The 25,455-nt window shown below is 56.3% G+C and overlaps 1 protein-coding gene across 1 annotated transcript; it reads right to left on the bottom strand.

The window, feature by feature from the left end:
* Positions 1-248: 248 nt before the first annotated feature.
* Positions 249-24,483, bottom strand: SFRP1 (secreted frizzled related protein 1). Its single transcript, XM_052806297.1, has 3 exons — positions 23,894-24,483; positions 17,440-17,517; positions 249-7,400 (listed from the first exon to the last, which is right to left on the bottom strand). The coding sequence occupies exons 1-3, from the start codon at positions 24,426-24,428 to the stop codon at positions 7,078-7,080; spliced, it is 936 nt and encodes a 311-aa protein (XP_052662257.1). The 5' UTR covers positions 24,429-24,483; the 3' UTR covers positions 249-7,077.
* Between the last annotated feature and the right edge of the window lie 972 nt (positions 24,484-25,455).

Raw genomic sequence — 25,455 nt, 5'->3', positions numbered from 1 at the left:
ACAGGGATATTTAGTGGGGAACAACTATATCGAGGAAATACTCTAATCCAGCAGTCGTAATCTGACATGAGACTTTTCTGTCTCCAACACTGTGGGTCTAAGATTTAAACTTATACATCATCCCTTGCTAGGCAGCAGTGGCAAAATGCTGTGTCTCACAAGGAGACAATGCACTGGGGCCCTGGGATGTCAGCACCACATGGAATGAGTAATGCAATTGATATGGAAAAGGCAATAATAAAAAGAACTTTCAAAGAAAAGAGGCATTTTATTGAGGGGTTTCTTGTTCCAATCACACAAGAGAGAAAACAGAAGCCATAATGTGTTTATATCAACCACAAGTTTAAAACAAAGTAAAACAATCAAGTACAGATTCCTTCATCAAAATACACTGTGAGAAAAGCAAGCAGTGCTCCGCTCTAATGGGCATTGTGCTTATGCAAGAGGTTCCCGCAGACAGCAAGGTCTTCTTGCTCTGCTCGTGTGCTTGTGCCTGCATCGAGGTGCTTATACAACATCAGCGCTCCTTACCAGGGCCAGTGCGCTTCGACACACAATTATATTTCGAGTATTTGCCCTTCAGGAAATAGTTCGCACGTAGCTTGAGCTGTTCTCTTCACATCTCCAAAGTAAATGAGGTAAGCAAAGCCCTTAAATCAGAGCGGAGCTCTGCCAAGCACATAACAGCCCCTCCGCCCCTTTTATTCCCGATACCCACCAGTGCATTTGTGCAGACCGGTGGTGGTAGGGGAAGCAGGGCTGCTCCCCAAGCCCACGCCAACCGGTTCCCTCGCTGCCCTCTTGGCCCTGCCTGCCTCTGCTGATTGCCTCCCACACGCTGGTCCTGCTTGGCAGCACCTCCCCAGAAGCCCAGGAGCCAAGTACCTTCCCCCAAAGTAAAGCAAAATTGCAAGCCCCAAAGCATTTAGGAACACAGCTGTCCTTCACTCGCTGCCCAGGCTGCCCACGTTGTTTTTGGAAGACAGCCTTCGGGCGAGGATGTGCTCTCTTACCTAAGCTGTGCATGGCACGGATCCCAGGCGAGAGTGGGAACCTGCCTCCTCTCGACCCCCTCGCAGCAGCCTGCATCCCGCTGCGCTGCTCGGCAGCCCCAGTCCTTCCCCGCCAGCTCACCCAGGCGCCTTCCTCCCTTTTTGGATGCTTCACTGAAATCAGCGCAGCGCGCCGGGTGCAGCCAGAGAAGGAAAGCCACCGCAATCCCACTGCACCACGAGCCCGTACCCTGCACAGCCGCGCAGCAGCGACCACAACGTGCTGAAAGCCGGCCTGTGCCAACTCTCCACGCGATACAGCAGTTCTTAACCGTGGGGCTCCCCTTGATCCCAGCCCTGCGCAACCTGCCCCGCGCAGCTCGCGTATCCCCCAAACCTCTTCGGAGACCTGACGAGCGGCAGGCTGCACCGCAAGACGAAGTCTCCCGGTCTTGGCTCCCGCAGCAAGGATGGATCACTGGGGAGTTTGAGGCTTGGCCCGTGAAAAGTATCTTCCCTTCCCCGTGTCCAGAAAGTTACAGCTGTACGGACATACTGGTGTGCAGCAGGATGCTGTTTCAGGCTCAGGACCACGGGAGGCTCTGGCAGCGCCACCCGTTGTCTGTGGACCGGGAGGGTACCCACAGGCACTGTCCATCACCACTGTGTCTATGGCCTCTTGTGAACTCAAGAACCACCAGATTTTGCTCCAACTTCTTATTATTGAAAAGCTATGGCAGTCTTCATTCACTAAACTGAAGCATTAGTGCTGGGCAGAGTGAAGTCCCAATACTTTTCACTGGCATGAAGTCAAAGAGAACAGGACAATAACGAGAAGGGCTGAATGGCCAAAGCTTTCCTTGTGTAAATCATATTATACTGAAAAGGCAACTGAGCTGAATGCAAGAGCAGAACATGCCAAAAAGCTTGCATGGGGATTTCCCTGGACAGGACCAATAGTCTCGATGTTACCACCTGTGTGACAAATAATGCTGGTGTCACGCTGTCCTGGTTTTGGCTGGGATAGGGTTAATTTTCTTTCTAGCAGCTGGCATAGTGTTATGTTTTGGATTCAGTATGAGAATAATGTTGATAACACACTGACATTTTCAGTTGTTGCTAAGTAGTGTTTAGACTAAGTCAAGGATTTTTCAGCTTCTGATGCCCAGCCAGCAAGAAGGCTGGAGGGGCACAAGGAGTTGGGAGGGGACACAGCCGGGACAGCTGGCCCAAACTGGCCAAAGGGATATTCCATACCATGCAATGTCATGCCCAGTATATAAACTGGGGGGAGTTGGCCGGAGGGGTGATCACTGCTCAGGAACTAACTGGGCATCAGTTGGTGAGTGGTGAGCAATTGCATTGTGCATCACTTGTTTTGTGTATTCCAATCCTTTTATTAGTATTATCATTTTATTATTATCATTACTATTTTCTTCCTTTCTGTCCTATTAAACTGTTCTTGTCTCAACCCACGAATTTTACTTTTTTTTCCCTGATTCTCTCCCCCACCCCACTGGGTGGGGGGGAAGTGAGCGAGCGGCTGCGTGGTGCTTAGTTGCTGGCTGGGGTTAAACCACAACACATGCCCAGAGCATCGCTGCTGTGAGCGGGCAGCATACGCACCCCTGCGGGACCACCAACAGCCTCCTGGGGTCTGGCTCACCCCAGCACACCCTCAAACCAGTCACCCTGCAGCAACCCTCAAAAGCACCAACGCGGGTTAGAAAACATCTTTTTATAAAAAGGGGGAGTAGGGGAATCACATTGTAATTGATTAATTCAGCAATTTTAGTTAAGTGAATATTGATACATGGAAGAAAAAGCATTAAAAAAAAGGAACCGATATTAGACTTGAAAATAAATGTAAGTCATAACATCAACAACAACTGCTAAAATAATGTAACGTGAACACACTGCTGAAATCTGTTGGTTGAAAAACAAGAGCACTGAACATGTTCACAGTATCTGAACTTTTATACACATCAGAGAAGTGGAAGCTGACATCGATTTTGCAGACTCAGGCTTGTCACTGCGGGCCTGAATTACACCCGCTGGTGCTGAGGGTTCTCCGGTGCGCTCGGCAGAGCAAACTAAGGCACGGTGGGGGCTTGAGGGGTCCCGGGCAAGCAGCCCCAAGCCAAGGCTGGCTCCTGCCCGTCCGTCGAGGCGTGCCAGTGTGCATCACCGGGCAGACATCCACGTGTTATCTGTCGCCCTCAACGCATCAACCGCAATTAACTAATTAATGTTTCCTAATGGAGACAGATGTATTCTGGGGAGTGTGAAACTTGCTGGACATTTTCTCTGAAAGCCTCTTCTCTTGGAAACGGATCTGCTTCTGCTTTGCCAGTGCAGCAGTCACCTCAACACGCAGCGCACGTCCGTGCCTCTGCAGAGGGAGCGCTCACCGGGGCCGGGCGATGCACACCGCAAACATCACACTCTTACTTTCTTCCAAACTTATCAGCGTGCACAGGATCTCCTCCTGGTGCCGGTGCTGGTGTTTCGGTACCTCTCTCCTACTGACTCCATGCCCACCTTTCCATGAGGTGGCGATTTCACGGTATCACCCACCAAACCTTCTTGTTGCAACCAAGCTCCCCCTGAAGTGACAGGACAGGGAAAAAGCTCCTATTTCCAGACATTTAGCATGTGCTTGCGCACCAGATTTCTTTTCTAGAGTAAGAGCTGCGTTAGCCTTCATACTGCTAATCGTTTTATCTGTCAGCCTTTAAAAGGTGTAAGAATATTCACAGAAATAAAAAAATCATGCCAGCTACAGTAATGAGAAGCCTCATGCTTTTGTTCACTGCCCAGAGAAGGCTGTTCTCTACAGTGCTGATTTTCACTGGTCTTTTACATTTTCTCAAAACTTCCAAACAGAAAACCAGTCCCCTCTCATCTGCCACACTTTTCTAAATTAACTATATCTAAAATAACATTAAACCAAAATGTAAAGATACCTTAACTGCCTACAACATGATGTTACATCAAACGCATTTCTATTAATGCTGTTATTTTTATCCAAAGCCTCCACATACCAAGAGGGCAAGGGGGAAGCAGTGACGACCGGCCAATCTACCCGCTGGATCCACGCAGGAATGGCTGGCAGATCACAGAGCAGTTTGGCAAGAGAATGGTGAAATTACTTTCCAGGTACATGGAAATGTCCAAAATACCACGTCTGAAATGCAACGTGCCAATCTGCTCGGCAGCTCTGATCAGCTCTTCAAGGACAAACATACAGGGTCAGAAGGGTGTTTGAAGTAACTGATAGAACAACTAGTAACATACAATTATATTATGCTTTAAGTAGGTAATTACAGTGATAATTTGTTCTTCCCACGGGTAGCTCCGAGGTGTGGGGTTTCTTCAGCCCCGGGACACAGTCTGAAGGATTGCACAGTCCTCCCAGGACGTCTGCCACGCATCCCGGTCCAGGGCAGTCGCTCCTCGTGTGCCGCGGGGGCTCCCGGCAGGCTGGGCCAAGTCCGTGAGACGATGCACGAAACGGTTCCAAAGAGCAAAATGCATCACTCGTGCTACTAGTTTTTCTGGACTACTTGTGCAGAAAAAAAGCACCAGCTGTGTTATCAAACTCACGTACATTGTTTCATGCTCTGTACTGGAAATGAAAAGAGCCCACTGCCCTGCTGGCTTCGCCTGCCTCTGGATCTAGGCTTGCAGGCTCAAGATCCGCTGGTGGAAAGCAGGCTTTCTGAGCAGCAAAGGCTGCCAAGGGCTGAAAGTGGCTCTAAGCACATGTGAACTAGTTTGCTCTTCAATTTGATGCTTCCTACTGAAATATGTATTTTAAAACTAGTAAATCAACAGCCCAGTACACAGCAGGTTTCTAGAGGTGGCCAGCAGGACACCCAGCAGCAGCCTGGGTGATGGCATAAAACCCCCAGCCCAATTAAAGGTTTAAGCATCTCTCTCTCACGCACAAGCAATCCCTCTTCCATGTTGCCGCTCGGCTGCGGAAGGAAAGCCGGTGGGGACGGAGGGTCCCTGCCCCGGGCCCTGCGGGGCTTCGCCGGGCGCTGTCACTGCGGGTGCTCCAAGATAACCGGCCCTTCAGCTCAACGTGTCCCGACTCCGGGTCACGACCTGTTTCTGACAAGGCTGGATTTGCCAGCCTTCCCCATCATTTCACCTCATCAATGTGTGATGTTAAAGCCCATGGTTTATTTATTTCTTTAATTCACTGATAAAGCACATTATCTACAGTGATTAATTTTGCATCAAAGAAACAACACTACTACAAATGGTGGTCTAAGACAACCTAGTGGGACTTTCTACAGAGTTCACGTCCTAAATCCATCTCTCTGTTAGCCGTGAAACATCATTCCCCAGTGCGCCTGGCTTCTTCACGGAATTCTTCTACAATCAAGTCCACGGCTCCGTCCCCACGTGGGGAATAAACAGCACTCCCGAGCTAAAGAATAATGAATTTACCAGCTTTGAGTGGGGTTGGTTTAAACCTCAAAAATGAGGATTTGTTATTTCACTTAACTGCAATACAACACAATTATCTCAGATCGCAAGATATTCATTCTCTTAGAGTAATCGTGATTGATGAGAATACTGAATGGAAGCAGGATGGTATAATTAATATGGAGCAATACGAGTCTATGGAAAAGAGAACTTGTCCAATTAACTGAATAATGAGTTTCAGCTTGGTCGATAAATGTAATCATTTGGATGCAATATTCTTTTCTTTCATAAACTATTTGACCTCATACTAACATGACATTTTGATTAGGGAAAAAAAAAAAAACCCAGAGTGATACAAAGCCAAGATGTCACACATCAAACAGACAAAAACCTAGAAACTGATAGGTCCCACAGCGACTGCAAAGAGGGAAAGATGGAGACGATGCGTTTCCCGTGGCGCTCCACAGGGACAAGTCCTCGGCCTTCTGCAATCTGGTATTTTGCCAGCAGCCTGAAGAAACTATAAAAATATCACTGGTCAAGTTAGGGGGTGACACAAGCTGGAGGAGCTGGCCGCGAGCTCTCCCCCGACCAGGAGTCCCGGGCTGCCGGGCTGGCCAGCAAACGGTACGCGTTTGCACGTGGCTAAAATGGAATTACACATCTGGGCACAAGCAGCACCGGCCACGCGTGCACAGGAACTCTGCCACGGAAAGCTGATGCGGGAGGCGTGAGTGCGGGGGATGCTCAGCTGAACCCTGCTGCGGCCGGGGGTCCGAGCGAGGCCGGAGGCACCGGTGGAGGCAGCCCACCCTCCGCCACTGGCCTCGCGGCCGCAGCGGAGCTGCCGCACCATCGAACCAGGCAGGGACCCAAGGGACCCAAAGGCTGGAGAAGGAGCAGCACAGCGCCAGGCTCGAGGGGCTCAGCCGTCTTGGCGCGGCAGAGGCCAGGGCAGGCGTCCCGGTGAGACGTTACAAGAGATGCTGGTAAGGGAGGGCTCCCCGATCCAGCCAAACAAGGTACCACAAGGAGCCCAGGGTTAAGGCTTAAACTAAGCAGGTTTAGACTACAATGGTTTGGTTTTTTTTTACAGTGAGGGCAATTAGCTATTAGGAGGTTTTATCAGAGGTTGTAACGGGTTCTCCACTACTCGTTCATTGATTTTTATGGTGAGGATGGGATGTTTTTCTAATTGGCTGGCTCTGGTTCAAATAGGAATTAATTTAGGGCGATCCTGCAGCCATGAAGACGGGAGTAACATGGTCACAAGGGTCCTTTCTGCAAGCGTGTAATCTCTTGACATAACTTCGCACCCCTCTGCTTGCCCTCTTTACCTGATAGCTGCTATTTAAATGAATGTACCTATCCGTACAGCAACAGGTCTTTGGATATTGCGGATGTAAATCGCGTGTGACCTCGGCGACTGTTTGGTGCATGCGCATCACTCTCGCACGCCCAGGCGATCAGGCAAATGCCGGCAGCAGGGAGGTGGGAGGGCTGGGGTTGGCGAGGGAAGCTCCGAGGAGCACGAGGGAGGAGCAGGAGGGCTCGGCTCCAGCATCCCCGCTGCAGAGGAGCGAGACCGAGCCGCCATGCCGGGCTGCGCGAGGTCCAGGCGGCGGCTCTCCCGCCGCCCACCGCATCACTTGAAGACGGATGGAAACGTCGGGCAGTCGGGAGACTTCATCTTCTTCATGAACTTCTTGAACTCTTTGTTCTTCTTGTCCCACTTGTAGATGGCCGTCAACAGGTACTGGGTCTTCACCTGGCGGCCCATGATGAGGAAGTAGTGGCCGAGGTTGTCCAGCTGATGGCAGGGACAGTCAGCCCCGTTCTTCAGGAACAGCACCAGCTTCTTCAGGTTCTTCTTGCGGATGGGCCCCAGCTTCAGCGCCTTCCTCTTCCGCGGGACGATCATCTTGTCCCCGTTCTCCTTCTTCACTTCCTTTATGGTCATCTTAAGAGCTGAAAAACAAGCCAGAGAGAGGGGAAAAACAAAACAACTCCTGAGCAGCCTTCACTGGCACAAAGCCTTTGCTAAGCAAGGCGGGGGGGTGAGTGGGCACCGGCACCCCCACCCCAGGACGGCAGCAGCACCCTGCCCAGCCGCAGACACCCAGCAACCCGCACCACCGCCCCGGCGTCCCCCTGCTCCCCCCTCCGCGGCATCACCCCGGCAATGACTTGGCCCGCTGACCACGACACGAAAACCCTCGTGCCTGAAGCGGAGCCATCCCCGCGCCCAGGAGAGCATCAAGGTAAAACATTGACGTCTCTGTCTCCCTTCCCCTCAGCAAAGCACACCGGGCGCTTTTTATTTGAGAGGGAGACTTGTTCAGCCGGCAATACGCTCTTTGCTAGCAAAACGTTAGCTGAGTAAACAAGGTAATTTCCCGGCTCTAGATGCATGGAGAGACTCTTGAAAGGGCCATTTAAAAGGTCAACTTGGCTTCTCAAGCATTTGTTTGCAGTCACTCCTGGCCCTCTGGTGCCCGTGAAACAAGTTTCCAAGCACTGAACATCTCTATATTCGAGCAGTGAAGGCCCCTGGCAAACAGCCGTGTCTACAGGACCCGCGCGCAGGAGGCAGAGCCACACGGAGCAGCCACGCGCCTGCACCTTCCCCAGGAGAACAGGAGTTAATCTGATACAACTTCCACGGAAAATATTTTCCTCTTTGGGTTCAGCATTTTCCCGAGTTAATCGCAACCCAAATAAAAAAAAAATTAATGCTCCTTTGCCATGACCATGAAGAGGAATTTAGTATACATGGGAAAAATGATGAAAACGTGTTGTACATTAAAGTATCACTTCTGTGCCATTTGGCTCTGCCTCTTTTTTGGGGAAAAGCACATATGGCCAAAAATTACTAACATATTTCCATCATTTGGGAGTTTACTTCAGAGCTGCAGATAAACAGTGCTCGGATAGGTGATTAATTGTCTGCTGTCCCTTCTCATTTGATTCTCAGAGCATGTGCAGCAGACGGCATGCAGAAGCCTCTGGCTCTGGCAGGGAGACGGGTCCCCGCAGCATCGTTCCTTGAAGTCTTGCTCTGCTGGAACTTGTAGCAATGAACACACATTGCCTTCTGGACGGCAGCTCTGCTCACCGTTCCAGACACGAATGGCAGCAGGACAGCGCGACGACAATCCTGAGAAGGCAGCAGAGTCTCTGTGTATTACCCTTATGCTCCCAGCCACTGCACTGGCAACAGGAGTAATGGTATTTATCTGCCCGTGTGCCAAAAAAGCCTGCTGAGTTTGCCAAAAGCCCTGTCGTGTTATACTGTTACTGTACAAGAAAGTAATCCAGGACTGGAAACCTAAGTGAAATTTTCATTCCATCTGTTTTCCAAATTCAGGATGTTTAAGAAGCTAAAAAGACTCAAGCTTTAAGGAGCTAAAGACACCGAACTAGATCAATTTGCAATAAATCTGGAAAATGAAGCAAGTCGTTTCCGGGCAGCTCTAAGCTCCATGACATTAACTGGGCAGCAGCAGCAGCATCCCTCAATGTGAGCCTTGATTTCTTTATCCGTTCTGCCTTTGAACTCTTGCACTAAGCACAGTGGTTGCCAGTGCAGGAGGAATGGTATAATATCAGTAACAAGAGACTTTTTCAAAATGGCTTGTTTGCAAATTGCTTTGCTGTGATCACTGCAACTTTAGATCCTTATTGCTAGAGGAAGAAAACAATCTGGCAGCTAGCAGAGGTGCTGTTCTACTCCAAGTATCATAGTCTGTGGAAGACAAAGAGGGTCTGGTAATCCTGTGCCGTGGGAGCTCACAGCTCTCCCTTCCCTGCGCAGCATCAGTTATCTGTTGCCAGCGAAGCAAGTTCAGGGAGCATGGGAGCTGCACAGGTGAGCCATAAACCCAGACGTGAACTAAAAACTCATCCAAACCTCAATCGTGCAAAGAGCCAAGATCAGGTAACACCGAGGAGGACCAGCGAGGAGGCTGACCAGGGGTGCAAATAGTTTGTGTCGGACTCTGCTCTTCCCAGCGATGATGCCCTTGTCATCAGCAACAGAGGGAGTTTGCAGTGCTACGCAGGTAAAATGCAGCCTGGCTCACGGACTACCAACTTTCAGCTGCCTTGCTGTGGACTAAGCAGTCACACGAGCGAAAAAAACCAAAAGGCATTATACTCACTGCTCAGTTTTCACCCCTCTGCCAGCGACCTGGCTCCCCAGTCCCCCCTTGCTCCCCTACTTGGGCCATGTTCCTTAAGCTCAGACCTGCTTTCCGGGCGAGACTCCGGGGCACAAAAGCCACATTTCACAGCAGTGGGGCCAGACACGCAGTTCTGGCATTTTCCACGCACATCAGAAAAGCAACGCCTGAGGGCACATTCGTTCCCGGCTGCACACCCAGCTCTGAGAGCACAACACCACGCAGCGGGAGGCAGCCCCTCGGCTTGTGGCTTTCCTAAAACATAAAGGATTTGGCAGGGGGGGGACCATCGTGTGACTTGCTGCGGCTGCAGCTCGCCTGGCATCCCCCTGGCCCCGGGAACACCTCCGCCCCAGCAGCGGGCAGGCAGAGGGAGAAAGGCCCGAGCGGGACGGATTGAGTCTTGGCTCCAGGATCGGACAAGCTGCCAAAGCAAACAGCTTCCCCCGCGGGAGCCCTGGCCTTTCCGCTCCCCCCGCCCCGCACCACACCAAATCTGTCTCAGCGCCGAGCAGAAGAGCCGAAATTGCCTCCGAGACCCCAGGATGCGCTTCCTTGCACAGATGAAATCTTCAGCCGCCGCTGCCAGGAGGGAGCTGACCCCAGGAAGAGAGCTGGAGGGTTATTCATAGCACGCAAGCATGTGCAGCCTTCCCAGCCCTGCAGCCGCAGCCTGCCTGCACCGTGGCCGCGGGACTGCCCCAGCATCGGCTGCAGAATCAACCCACCCCAGCCCACATGCTGCAGCGGCTCTGCGTCGCTGCAGAGGAAGCACGGCAGCCACAAGCCCATCTTCCCCTTCGTTCTCGCAGGATACACGCACGTTCCAGCACAACCTCTCATCAAACCCGTGCTCCCTCCCTAAGTTGCAACCGCACCTCCTCACCTAACGCACTCAACACCTTCCACTTTCACCCAAGCTCCTGTTAATCGAAGCGTCCGCCACGTTCCTGAAGATGCTGGCTGATGCACTCACACGGAAAGGCCCTCGCTCCCTCCACTGCCGGCGCCCGTAGACTGACTGCAGCCTCGGGGGCTGCGGAGAGACCATGAACTTTCCTGTGAACGGGAGCACCGGTGGGACCAGGAGCCAATTCCCAGTCATACCACAAGAGAGGTGATGGCAGAGGAGCCCCGTTCTCCGCCGTCCCAGCTGCAGCCAGGACCACCCATAAAACCAGGGAGGCCCTTTCCAGCCAGGCATTGTCTCAGCTCTGCTTGCAACATTGCCAGCCCTGCCGAGACACAGTGCCGGATCCGGCGCAGCGTGGTGACGGGACTGCAGCCCCTGAGTGCTGGGGCGGGAGGTGAGCAGCATCCCCAGGGATGCTGCACACCCCTCTGGGATATCCATTCCCACAGGGATGGGGACAGGGAAGACCCTCCCTGTCATGCGGGACTGGCCAAGCGAGAGGCTCTCCCCTCCGTTCCCCTCAGCCTGTACGGCTGACGGCACTCAGGGCAGAGGGGGACTCCTGCACAGCACAGGGAGAGGTTCTACTTTCGTGCCGTACGTGGTCCCAAAACATCCTCCCTGTGAGCGCTGCCAGTACGTCTGCTTGCAGGCGAGTCATGGCAGGAGACCTCTAGCGCAAGCCAGCGTCCAGCTGCCCACTTCAAAGGCTCTTCCCAGAAAACACAGAAGTGAAAGCATTACTCAGGCTGGGAGGGAAAAAACAAAACACAACAAAGGCAGATTTCAGGATTTAATTTGGGACTCGACAGCTCTCAGCCATGTTGTGTTTACAACAGCAGAAATCCTCCCGGGGTGCTAAACCCACACTTGCCCTTGCTCAGCTCCCATGTCAAGAAGCTGATGTCTGCCCAGGCATGAGCCACTTGTCAGCGTTTTGCCACGGCCAGGAAAGCCGGCACCGAACGCCCAGCACAGGCACGGACCCTCTCACCAGACCCTGCCCACCGCCACAGCGAGCTGCCAGCACGAGAATTAGACATAGCTGCACCACCCTTGAACAGAGCAGAGACTCCTGCAAGAGACTGCACGCCGGCAGCTACGACCAGCTTTCCCTCAGCATCCTTGCTCCCAACGCTACACCGCAGCATCAACCAGCCCTTCCTTCTCCCAAGGCGTCATCCAGCAGGACCACGCCACCAGCAACCATCAGATTCGGGAAGAGAAGGCCAGCATGGGCAGCCTTTTCCCCACCAAGGTCCTCCTCTCCTGCAGACCGAAGCCACCTTGCGCTTCCCTCTGGATTGCTCCAACTCTGGGATGCCCAGGGAGGACATGTGAGAGGGACAGCAGCGGCTCCAGATGTGCAGCTGCCCCATCACCAGCCACAGTTCCCATTAGCAGAGGGTCAGACCCCAGCCTGGGGTGATGCTCCCCAGTTAGACCAAGCCACGAATTTGGCCCCAACTACAAACGGCTCGTATCAGATGGTAGCATAGCTCTGCTATCTCTAACGCAGAGAGAGTAGGGAGGGCTGGAAATATAAAAATGTCTTTTTTTATTTCTACTAATATGAAACAGGGTATATGAAAGTGTTTGCTCACTTGGAGTGAAATTACTCTTGGCAGCAGCAGCTCCAAGAGCAGCAAAGGCCCCGCAGAGCTGGTTGGGGTCCAGCCTGACAAAGCACAACTCACGTTTCATCACTTGAAACAATTCTTATCGATGTCCCTACAGCTCCAGCTTTCCAGTCCCACACCCAGCACGGGGAAAGAGGAAACACAGTCTCCCAGGCAAACCAGGAGCACCGCATTAGTACCGTCTGAGAGCAAAGCACCCTCCTTCCCCGACACCAGCACCAGGGCTCGGGCACCCTCTCCGTGTCTCTGAGGACTGTGCTGTACCGGGGCGGCCACAGGCTGAGACTCACGAGCCCCTGCACCCTGCTCACCGTCCACCACCACACACCCCCACCATGACTGTGCCCCACAGGCACCTCCGACCCCTCTTTTCCAGCATGCAGGAGCCTGGGACTGGGACGTGGTCTCTGCTGTTCTCCTGCCTGCACGGGCAGGGGCCCCACTCCAGCACCTCAGGGGCAGGGAAGGGAACGTGAGAGAAGGGAAAGCTCTGCTGTTCCTTCAGCCTCATTGCTCCTTCCTTTAGAAATCACTCAGAAAGAGGAAACCTGCCAGAAGACACATTAGGGCTGTAACAGGAGAAGGCTGCAGGCAAGGAGCTGTCAGTCACGGGACAAAATAAACAGCATGTATTGATTGTACTGCAGTCTCCAGTGCAGCGAGAGCCCGTTCAGCAGGATCCCCTCAGACCCCAGAGAAAGGGCAGAAACAATAAATAAAATCACCAAGAGAAACAGAGAGAGGAATGAACTCCAGGGCCAGCCCAGCCTGCATGAGGAGGAAGAAACAAACCCTGGCTGCAGCCCAGGGAGGCTGGGGGAGGCGGCTGCGGGGGCACAGGAGAGCGATCTCACGCTTCGTCTTGCATCCATCGCTGCCCCCAGCACACCAGGGCTGCACCAAAATCTAAACTGCAATCAGCCCACGCATACCTGGCCCAGCACCCCGAGCTGGTCTGTGCCCCAAGCACGGGTCCCCGCACCACTCGCTGACACCCTCGGCTCTGCGCTCCCGCAGCCCCGCTCCAAGCCGCGGGCGATGCTTCTGCTGCCTGCTCCCAGCCTTGGCACCCGGGCAAGCAGATGTGGAGCAGCACTCACACACGGCCAAAGGTGCGACAGGACCTTGCCGCGCACCGCAGGGATGGGGGACTGCTGCTGGGGCAACTGAATCAGCAGCAAACTAGGTGCAATGCTGGGATGCTGGGTCAAAAACGTTGCCCCTTTCCTGGCGGCACTTGGCTGGTGCTTCCAAGGAGAGGGCTAGGGTGGAGAAGAGAGGAGGCAGCTCCTGTATGCTGCTGAAATAAAGGAGAAGCTAATCTCCAAGTGCCTCCAGCAGTGCCGACCCAGGTCCCCTCTGCCTACAGGCAGGACGGCCACAGCAGCAGGCAGGCAGTGCCTACCGCTTCGCCAGCGTTACGGGAGCACGCACGCCGCTCCCACCGTGCGGCTATTGCACGGTGAGCCCCTGCCAGAACCGTGTGGACAGCAAGACATGCTGCCGCCCCAAAGCCATCCTCCTCTCAGAGGAGCTGCCAAGTTGCTGGCAGCCCAGCAGGGAGTGGAGCTGCCTTAAACCAGCACCCAGGAGCCCGCATTCACCACTGCTCATACAAATGCAAACCCAGAGTCCTGCTGGCCCACAAAGCTGGCGGTCTCCTGGCACCACTCCGAGCCCCAGCATCTTGTCCAAGGCCCTCTCCTGGGCCAGGGAGGAAAGGTCCCTTTTCTTTACAGTCTTCCTGTGTTCACAGCTGGATGCAGCTCTCTTCCTTCTCTGTTCTCGAGACCAACATCACTCCCAGGGCTGTTACACAGCCACCTCCCACCCTGGCACGGCCACGCATCAGTGGTGGGCAAAGTGCTCCTCCAATCTTGTCTGTAACGAGTCACTAGGATGTAGGCGAAACCCAAAGTCATGTTACTGCAGGAATCAGTGCAGGACCCACCAACAGTTGCCCGGTGCAGCACACGTTAGTTTAAACATTTATTGTACGTGTCTGGCTTTGATGAGGATCTGTAACCTGTCAGCTGCCAGTGTTTACCTTGGTGGATGTGCATGAGAAATCTCAGTCTGAAGGGCTGGGAGTTTATTTTAGTGCCAGATAAACAGCTCTCCTTGAGAAATCACCCCATGACAGTAACCACCCAAGACTAAACAAAGATCCAAGGGCCACGCGCTGTGCTTTGAGAAAACTTCCTGAAGTCGATATCTCCTCCGCTGGCTGCTCTCCACAGCTGAGACATCCCCAGGAGCACCCTGCACTGCCTTCCCTTGTAGGGCACAGTCCGTAAGACCTGCATCGCATCTCTTCCCTTGCTCCAGCTCCCCAGCTGGCTACCGACTGGGCACATCTGGAGGCAGTGCTACATACACCCAGGACCCTCCTGGATGGGGAGGAAAAACACAATGACAGAAGGAAGAAAACACCAAAGGCAGCTGCGTGAAACCTACACCACTGAAAACCCATGCAAGTGAGCTTCCCACCGTGATTGAGTCTGGTGACAGGGAGGAACAGGGGAATCAAAGTATATCCAAAACACGACCAGCTTTCCACTGCGAAGACAGAGTGATGGTTCACTGTGTCCTGCTGAGCTGCCTTTGGACTTCTCTATAATAGGGAGGTCATCTTGTTTTCAAATGAAAAACCTCTTTCTGAGACAAAAAGAGAAAGCAGGAGTGGAGAGGAGGAGGAATGGGAGCAACCTCAGCATCAGCAAGAGCTCTGACATGTTTAAAAAGTTACATGTTGGAGTTGTGCTGATCCACAGAACAAAGAATGATCCCAAATTCCTTGCAACGGTCAGAAAAACCATCAGACTCTGATTTGGCAGAGAAAACAAACGACTTTATACAAGGCTGGAAAAACATGGTGATCTGGGTGAGTCAGGTGGACATGCCGATGCAGTTACGATACCTGACGTTACAACGAAAGCGATCCCAAGGGCTCACATGAGCCGGTTCAAATCTAGCCGTGTTTGTGCGAGCTGCTGTCACCTGGATGTGGGCACAGGGCACTCAGTGACACCACCGAGCTCCCCGACACGGCAGATAGGGCCACCTTCAGCCCCTCCGGCAGAGCGGAGCTCCTCTCGGTGAGCCAAGCCTGCAGAGCTGGCTCCCATTTCTCTCCCTCCCTGCTGGGACACAGCATGGTTGGCCTGGGAACAGGGACCCATCCTCACCACTCCAAACCACAGCAGGAGGAAGACTCCTGTGAAAACCTTCACAGCCATTTTGGATTGATTGGGGGTAGGCGCGGGGACTGAGGTCTCCTCTACTTGCTGCTCCTCTGCTGCTCGCGGTGCACGGTAACACTATATCTGGCCACTTGCCGCAGCCCTACCCAGGGAGCTGCCTGCCAAGAAATATTTCCATCCTCTGGACGCTGTCACCACAAAATTTCCCAATAACTAACTTACTCTGTGGGCAAGTCAATGTCTCAAGCTGCTCCGCCGAGGCTGTGAATACTTCTGGTTTGGCCTCTGCTCCCCGTTGTGTAACTGTCCCAGAGCACGGGGAGGATATTTAGCGGCAGGGGCTGATGACAAGCACGCGGTTAAACTTGTATTTCCCTTCCCAGCACTTGCCCACCGGCGGGACACCACCTCGGCTTGCTCCTCGCACGCCTCCAGGGAGGCAACAGGTATTGCAGCAACCCGCCAGTGCCCCCCGCTCCTTCTCCAGGATAGCGGTCCCCAATCCCAGAGTGCCTGTACCGGGGCGATGCCTCTGTGTCACCGCCAACCCAGGCACACGGTCCCTGCCCAAACCAGGTGCGCTGGTCCCAGAGACTGCTCGCTCGCTCCCCACCAGCTGGGAAGCTCCCTCCAGTCTCTCCCCATGGGTGCAGTGGGGCAGGGACAGCTCCTGCTCATCTCTCATCTCATGCCTGCCTGGGGCAGAGCTCAGAGCGCTCCGGCTCACCCACCTCCGAGCGCTCAGCCCAACAGTCGGGTGAACAGCACGTCCCGCTCCCCAGCCAGGCTGCCGCACCAAATTTGCGCGTCCGTTACCCGACTCAGCTAGAAGTACCCGCATTCCTGGGAAACTATTACATGGGTGTTCCTGTCGATGTTTTTCCCTGTTAGAAAAAGTCTGCGCTGAACTTAGGACTTCTGGCATACCAAATCTGCAGGAGAGTTGAGAATTCATTTCCAGCAGAAAGGGTAATACGCCAGCATGCAGAGCAGGTTTGGGTTTGCATAGTGCGCTCTGGCACAGGGCACATTCAAGTGCTAATCCCCGAGGAATGCACACCTTGTTCAATATGCCTTTAATAACCTTCCGGGCAAGTTACATACACCAGCAAGGATGTCAAAACCAGTTAATTCTGGGTTTGATCTGAGAAAGCTAATATTTCTCCCTGCGATACTTTTTTTTTTAAATGAAGTTCTGTTTACCCATGATTGTCTGACTCACTTACTCAGTCATAATATATTTAGGACACAGCTTTCAAGTAGCTCTGCATTTTTTAAGCTCACTGCTTGGCCCTAGCTAGACAAGGACTGGCTTTGGATTTTTACACCTAGACTTGACAAGAGCAGCATAACTCTGCTAAAAAGAAACCCAGCGGTACAAGCAGCCTGGGGGGAAGGAGGAAGCTGCTTTGCCCCTTCGTGACTGCAAGCAGAGTAAGAGTCCATGCTACACATCATTCCTGCAAGCACGCAAGAGCACAGGAACACCAGACTTACGTTACGAGCCCCACCAAGCTCACCAAAGAACAGGCACTGCCACTTCTGCCCCAGACTCCAGACCAACACCATCTGGTTCTCTGCTCGCAGCGGGGCCTCACCGCCTGCAGCACCGCTGCTTCGGCGGGTGATCCCGCGTGTGGGGGCCTCGTCCCCGGGCGGCATGTCGCCAGGCGGGCAGGAGAGATGCTCAGCACCGCAGCCAGGGTGATGCAGGAGTGCAGGTACTGCCGCCAGGACCCCGCTGTCCCAGCCCTGGCTGTCCCGGTACCTGGGTGTGCTTGGCTGCAGGAGCCGGACACGTCCCGGACACGTCCCGGACACGTCCAGTCCAGTCCCGTCCCGTCCCAGCGGCCGCCTCTGCGCACCGACACTGACATCTAGAGGCACGCTCGCCTCGGGGAAGGACTGCGGCTGCCCGCAGGCGATGCGGCCACACTGGCCGCACTGCTGGCCACACCGCTCTCGGGGCAGGCAGGAAAACACAGTGGTCCAGGATCCAGCCCACACAGGAGCCACACTGCCTTGTGCCCCCCAGGGAAGCCCCTCCGTGCCCCCAGCACCCCTCCTTACCAAACTCGCTGGCACACAGGTGCTCCACGATGGCCTCCGACTTCATCTCGTTGTCGCAAGGGGGACACACGGTCGTTCCTGGCAAAAGGAGAGAAGAGGTGGTGAGGAGCCGGCTCAAGAAGCACCGCAGAGCCGGGCTGCCCGGGCTGTCAGACCTCTGCCCTCGAGGGGAGCACGCACCCAGGCACCCTGCCATGGGGTCCCAGGTCCCAGCCCCGTGGGATGACACCCTGCTGGGGGTCAGGAGCCGTCCACCAGCTCACAGGGCGGTGCTGGCTGCGGGCAGCCTCCTGCCAGCCCCACTGCAGTGCTGCCAGCGGCCCCAAGGCCGGGCACGGGCAGGGGTAGGCAGCTGCCAAGAGCAAGAGGACAGTGCTGGCAAGGAGAGGGGTTTTCAGGGCCAGGCACTCAGCTGAGGGGAGCCACTCGCCATGGGGCATGGCCCACAGCCCACTGACGTTCCCTCCACGCGGCATGCCAAGGTGGGCACGTGGTGCCCACAGCCCGGCACGGCAGGAGGACGGTGCCCAGGGCATGGCTCACGCACCGAGGGGCTGCCCCAGCCAGGAACCACCAGGGAGCCAGGCAGGCAAGTTTGGGACTGGTATGACCCAGCTCACAGGGGACCACCTCACAGGCTGCCCGTGCATCGCATGGCAAGCCCCTCTCCTGCCTCCCTCCCACCCTGCCCCAGAGCAGCACCGGTTGGTGATGGACCTGCACAGCTCTCACATGCGCTTCCCCGCTCCCCGCCTCCAGAAGCCCCTCCAGCGTGACCCCAAGAGCAGACATCTTATCTTTTGGGGGTTTTTTTGCCTGCGGGGCAGCCTCACGGCTCCAGCAGAGGAAAGCCAGCTCTGCTCACCAGCCGCTGATGGCAGCCAACATCCTCTTCTTGGGGAACACCAGCCCAGGAGATTTCATCGAGATCCATACTGGGAGGAAAGCTCACTTCACCCAGAGAATAAAAATCTGTTTCCATGTTCCTATCTCCAGCCGGAGCAGAGACCACCCAGCAGCACAGACGCAGATTTGTGCTACTGGCGGATGAATTTACTGAGCTGGGAGATGCTGCTCCTGTTCCTGGTCCAGCAGAACGGAGGGCTCTTTCCCACACAAGGGAGTTATTCTCGGGGACGGTGCTGCAGTGAAACATCTGCCGGTCCCTGCGTGCAGACAGAGTGCTCGCCCCAGCCCTCAGCCAGGCCGGCAAAATGCACAGCGTTGCTGGACAGAAAAAACAGAGACGTCTCCCAGCAAGAGGGGTGCAGAGCCAGAACGGCTGGTGAGGGAGGCATGGCCACGACCCGTGCCGACCGCAGAGTTGAGTCTCCACAGTCACAGATGCCCCACAGGGTTTCAGGCGAGACATTTGTTTTCTGTGGCTTGTTCTTCCCCTTTCGCCTCCCCAAATCTGTTCTGTGCCAAATGCTAATTCCTGGGGTCATGCACCATGTCTTTATTAATCACACATGCAGAGCAACTGGCCTTCCAATCGTCCCGACATGCAAGTCACAAGTCACAGCACCCAACAGCCGACTTAACAGTCCCACTCCCGGTACCTCGGTACCCGTGAGAGCTGCCCATCACCTGGGTAACTTCCTTTTCCAAAACCCTAACGTGCAATTGCCACTTTTACTGTCTCAACTTAGAGTGACACAGGCAGAAGCCAGCCTTTGGGGACGCAATGACGTCTCCAACACTATTTTTAAAATCAGCAGTCAGAATATTTCCATCCAGGCTGCACATTTAATGAGCTCATGATGAGGGAGAGGGGATGCTCGTAGGAGGGTGACAGCCCCAGCGGTCTGTCTCTGCTGCAGTGCCAAGAGTTAGTTACTGCGCTGGGGACCACCCTCAGGAACGAGAGGGGGTACCTGCCATGCATTAGCTCATCTCCAACCAACCCAGTGTGCAAAGCACTTCAATGTGCCTCAGCAGCCAAAGTGCACGCTAGGAGACTGGCCGAGCCCACGCGGGCCAGACAAACAATGTGAAAGCCACCGCTGTGTCCAGTCTACGAGCTTTCCAGGCAAACAAAGAAAAAAAAAACAACCCCAAAATGGAAAATAAGAGTCATTGTTCCTTGTTTTAGCTGTGCTAAGGCAGCCTCCGGGACTGCTCTGGCACACCCATGGTGGCAGGGACCCTCGTCTCGCTACGGCGAGAGCCCAGAGCCAGCAGCCATCCCACGCGGGCTGGAGCCACTGCAGCCGCCCTGGGCAGCTCCCACCGGCCACACAGCGCATGTCTGCCAGCCACGTCCTGCCAGCCCTCTCGCCACGGAGGGGACGTTCCCCTGCGGCTCTGCTGACGCCCCAGGCAGGGCAAGCGCTGCCAGCCGTGCGGCGCAGCACGAGCAGCGGCCTCACCCGCACACGCATCCCACGGCCAGGCTGCCGTATCCCTGCGCTAGGGTAAACCCCCCCGGCGTGCCACCCCATGCCGGGAGGACCCCCGTGGCCTGGCGAGTGGCAGTGGGCACCCGGAGCTCACTTCAGTGCCAGGCGGCTCCATGTGCAGGGAGCATCCTCCAGCCCTGCCTCCCGCAGCCCCATTGCGGCACGGACGTGCCTGAGACTATGCCATGCCGAGGGGAAGGGAAATGCTCCTCTCCTACGGGAAACCCCATCACGCCAAGGTCAGGAACACAAGTACCAGGGGCCTGACCAGCTCCCACACAGCTCTGTGCCCCAGGAAAACTGCCGCTTCGTGGAGCCACAGCTACCCCAAAACTGCCTGCCCTCCCACCCCTCCTGAGGCATCATGGCCAACGTCCTCCAGCCCACAGCGCTGCCCAGCACCTCACCTTCCCCTTCCCACACGATCCCAGGCTGAAGGAGCCAACAAGAAGCCCAGCCATGATGCGGTTCCTCCCGCCTCAGGCGGTCCCCGCTGCGGCGGTCCAGCGGCAGCCATGCCGGCACATGCCGGGCCAGACTGCACCCCACGGCACCCCGCCACAGCTCGCAGTATCGGGCACAGTCGCCCGTCTCCTAACCTGCTGCAGTTCAGCTGGGACCCATCTTCTGCAGTTGACAACTCTACTCCAAGCGCAAGCTTAGCCTGCTTCCAGCTCGCTTTTTCCCTGCTGACCATTTTCTAATCCTTGGCTTTAGAGCCAGCTTACTCCAGGGGCAGGAGAAGGAATGTGTAATGCTATATTAATCTGCAACTCCCCTGATGCATCCTGTGGGCCTGCAGGCTTTACCGCCTCGTGCTTAAGGAGAAAGGAATTCAGCAGGTCAGCTCTTTGAGAGGCAGAAACAAATTCCAATTTCGAGGTGTTAATGGGGAAAAATACTGAAAGGGCTCGTTCTTACTAGTGCCCAGAGAAAAGGGGGGACACTGCTGGGTTCTGACCCTCTTTGAATCAACAGGAAACACACCCCAGTGCCCGAGACCGAGGGGGCTCCAGGAGCCGGCGCTCGCGGAAAACGCACAGAAACTGCGGACAGGGTCTCCCGCGGCACAGCCCCGGGCAGAGGGAAGGACCCGGGACGTACGGGGGCAAGGGCTGAACCACAGCAGCACAAGCGTGCTCACCCGGAGGCACCCCTCGTCTGCACGAGGTGGCAGTGCCAGCAGCCGATGGACAAAGCACCGCGCACCTCGCCGGGTCCGGCCCCTGCCGTCACTGGAGACCACTCGTGGATCTTCTGCAGAGCGCGGGAGCAGGAGCACCAGCGCAGGAGACCTCGCCGCGTTGGTTTACATTACGGCAGTGGTCACGATTAAGTTTGCTCTGTTCGCTCGAAGCTGTTTGGGGCAAGAGCATCCCAGCACACGGCGTAGGCGGCACGCGGATCTTCACCAACCAAAGGTTATTCGTAGGAGAACACACGCCAGATCCCTCTGCCACAAACCAGCGTTAACGCCATGAAAGCTGGTGCATCTAAGGGCAGCAGATCCAGCCCAGCAGATTACCGGGGAGCCTGGCCTTATCACCTTGAAGAAGCGTTTTCTAGCAAGATTGCTCATCCCCTCAGAGGAAAGTGCCCCAGCCAGTGCAATGGGCACAGGGAGCTCGGCCTGACACCTCTGGAGCTGCTGCGGCTCAGATACAGCACATGCAAGAGTTTCCTCTTGAAATACTTTCAAGCAGCTGGGGGATGTGAAGATGGCTGCTTATACTTTTCCACTGAATGCTGAAGAGAGTTCACATTTGCACAACAATTTTAAAGACTTACTTTCCATAAACATCCTTGCAAACAAATTGCTCATTTAAAAGCACTTGGGACATAAGTTTTGCAAAGCCATTTAGCAGACAGTGGTTTATCTGAGTGGCTGTAATACTTCCTTGCAATACTCACCCAGCTCCGATTTACAGTTCGCTCAAAGAACAAGTTCATAAACCCTAAAGTTTGTGCAGAATGAGGCCTCTCTGCACCCCAAACAGGATCAGCAATAGGTCCACAAAGGACTCAAACCTGAGCTGCTCTAATTCCTTGTAATAAAGTCAATTTAGCGATGCCTGTGAACGACAGCAAGGTGCCCAAATACTGTTCTGATGGGCACGTTAGCAGCACCAAAAGAAAGCAGTAACATCCCACCCCAATACTGCTCTCAAGACAGGTCTGAAAGGTGATCAGAAAGTTAGTTGTTAAACTACACAAGGGAAAACTTAGCAGATGCTGCTCATCTAGAAGACTGTTCCCAGGTCTTGGGTCATTAACGTCTCTAAAATGAATGACCTGCAAACAGCTCAAACTCTGTTTTGGACCTTGGAAGGGGCAGTTCTACGGCAAGCAGCTCAGACCCAGCTGCCCCAGGAGCATTCTCAGCTGCAAGTCCCTGGGGAATAAAAGCGACCTTTGTACCCGCAACACAGGACGCAACTGCGGTCTTGACCAAGGGTCTAGGTTCACACAGGACAGATGACTTTAGAGCCTTCCTGGAAAACAAAGAGCTTCCTCCAGCAATCACACCAGTAAGCTCATGCCACAGCGAGGAAGCCAGCGTGACTGCACTGCCCTCAGTGCCGCACAGGGAGAGGCTGGGTGCCCGGGAGCAAGAGCAGCCAAACCTCACCCCCCGGCACGGGCACACACTTCACACCCCACCCGCCTCTGGATGCCACTGCTGAGACACGGCAGAGGTTCCCTGTACAGCTCCGGCGGGTGTCGAGCTCAGGTGTCCCTCCCTGCCCACCCCCTGCAGCGACTGCCCCATCCTGCTCAAGCCATCGCTCTCCGCTGCCCTCCGTGTGCCCCCACGCTGGCTTCTGGGAACACCCCCAGAGCGTCACCCCTCTGCTGCAGGATGCACTCCCTTCCTCCCTGTAACTGAAGGGCTCCCTGAAGCAGGAGTCCCGCTGGGATGAGCGGGATAAAACACCGCACAGTCCCCGGCAGGCTGGGCGAGGGCTCCCAGCCAAGCACAACATAAAGCCTTTGTCTGTAAAGGTAACTGCACACGAGCGGCCACTGCACAGGGCGACCTTCCCTCCAGATGAGCTCCGGACACAGCGCAGAAGCCATGGCTCAGCCCCCTGCACAGCTCCCCTGTCCCCGAGTTCCTCCCGAGTGCCTGCACTATCCCGCTGTGAAATCGGGAGCGCCCATCCCTTTCAATGAAGCTCCGGACACAGGAAAGCACTGCAGTCTTCTACAGCCCTCTGCCTTCTCCCTCTACAAATATCCCTCCTGCCAGCCTTTCAAAGTACTCCGATGCAGAATACCGAAGCAACACCAGGATACTTATTTATTTCAAAAGTTTTCAGCAACAAGCTGGACTCACTGCAACTCGCACAAACAAGCCAGTCTGGCACCAGACAGACCTGTCGCACGTAATGGAAACAAACAAGAACCACGTCCGCTTTGCCCAGTTGTTTCTTGATAAGTCTCTTGCCCCCTTGCAAGCACACAGCTCACCTGAGAGGGCATGGCTAGATTTCCACTGCACGCGCAGCCACCGGCTGCTCAGCCTCTTGCCCCAGGACTGCTTGGGAAACGGGGTACCCCACCAGGATTACTGTCACTGTTTACTCCAGTCAGGCAGCCCTTTCTGCTGTGGGGGACCACGCGTCCTACTGCTGCCAAGAACAGCCCTGCTGGAGTCGGGCTTGGGAGAGAAACCGCTGCCAGGGTGGTGCAGCACCTGGAGGATGGAGGGTCGGAGCCCTGGTCCACCAGGGGCTGAAGCCCAGCCCTGGTGCCAGTGCGGGGATCGGAGCAGTCACGCACCCGCCATGCCCCGGCACCGTCTGCCCCCGGGCTCGGCTTCGGGACAGAGGCGAGGAGCTGGCGGGGAGTCCTGCCTTCCTCGGGACAGGAGTACTCGCAGAGTGCTCGGAGGCTGGAGGAGGACTGCTGCCAAGAAGCAAAGTTCAGGTGAGCCTCCTCCTGCTGCAAGACCCCCTTCAGTCCCACACGGCCCCTCCTGGGCTAACGCCTGCCCCATCAGCTCGGACAAAAGCGCCAGGAGCAGGGCTGCAGCCCCGGTCACGCCTTACCTTTGGGCCTGGAGACCTCGGTGGCGTTGGGAGCCGTCATGGCGATGCAGACGTCGTCCTGGGGAAACTGGTCGCACTTGAGCATCTCGGGCCAGAAGAAACCAAAGAACTGCATGACGGGCTCGCAGGAGTCGCGCACGGCCTCGCAGAGCCAGCGGCACGGGTAGACCGGCCGGTCCAGGCAGACGGGGGCAAAGAGGGAGCAGAGGAAGACCTGGGTGCCCATGTGGCAGTTCTTGTTGAGCAGCGGCACCCAGCTGCTCGCCTGGTGCTTCACCTCGGCCATGGTCTCGTGGTCCAGCAGGTTGGGCAGCACCATCTTGTCGTAGCCCACGCTGTGGCAGAGCCGCAGGTCGGCGGGGATGGCCACGCACTGGTGGGGCTTGGCGTAGAAGCGCCCGCCCGGGTAGGGGCCCAGGTCGGACTGGTAGCTGACGTAGTCGTACTCGCTGGCCCCGCCGCACGCCAACAGCCCGGCGGCCAGCGACACCAGCGCCCGCAGGCCGGCCCCGCGGGGCCCCCGCACGCTGCCCATCGCCGCGCCCGCCGACGGTGGCCCCGACGGAGCCGCCCGCCGCTCCCCGCCGGCCGCCCGCTACCGCCGGCCGCCCCGCCGGGGGCCCTCCCCGCGGCCCCGACCCGCTGCCCCTCGCTCGATGCCCGCTGCCGGCGGACCCCCACCCCACCCCCCCACCCACCCCGGCCCCCGCGTCGGACGCCGGGCGCCGGCAGCCGCCGAGCGGAGCGGAGCGGAGCCGAGCCGAGCCGCCCGCTCCCTCAGGCTCAGCCTCCGCCGCTCCCGCCGCCGCCCCGGCCCCGGCCCCGGTCTGGCCCCGCCGCGCCGCGCCGCGGGTTTGTGAGCCCCCCGGCAGCCAATCAGGGAGGCGCCGCCCGCCGCGCGCTCGCCCGCCGGTGTCAATCAACGGCCCCGGCAGCCAATCCCGCCTAAACCCGGCCCGGCCCGCCCCGCCCCGCTCCGCCCGGGCGGGCCCCGACGGCGCCGCGCCTCCGCGGCCGGCCGGCAGCTCCGCGCCCCCGGGGGCGGCCCGGTGCGGGCGGGGGGGGGGGGCGGTCCGCGGCGGTTCCGCGGGCTGCCGCACGGCCCCCGACGCGGCCCCGACGGCGCTGCGCAGCCGGGCTGGCCCCGGTGCCGCAGCGGGCGCTTCCCCGCGCCACCTGCAGCGCTGGCCCGACGGGGTGCCGGAAAGGTGCCGTGGGCGACCGGCGGGGGCACTTGGGCGACCGAGCGCACCCCATAGGTCCCCGCGGCCGCTTCCCTCCAGGGGGGGCCGAGCCCTGCGGGGCCGTGGCAGGGAGCCCACCGCCCGCCTGGCACGCCGGGCACCGGGGCCAGGGCAGCTCCGGGAGGCCCAAGCGTTCCTGAGCGGCTTTTCCAAGGTTGCAGATGTTTCTGAGAACCTGGACTGGACCGTGCAGACCTCATTTCCCTGTGGACAAATTCCAACAAAAACTAAGGTATTTGCAAAAAAAAAAAAAAAAACAAAAAACAACCAGGAGAGAGAAAGAGTCGGTCTGTTTCTTAAAGAGGTATCGCGCCTGGG

Source organism: Harpia harpyja, chromosome 13 (genome assembly GCF_026419915.1).
Source record: "Harpia harpyja isolate bHarHar1 chromosome 13, bHarHar1 primary haplotype, whole genome shotgun sequence".
NCBI lineage: Eukaryota > Metazoa > Chordata > Aves > Accipitriformes > Accipitridae > Harpia > Harpia harpyja.
The sequence above is the reverse complement of the archived record's forward strand: the minus strand, read 5'-3'. Positions and strand labels throughout refer to the sequence as shown.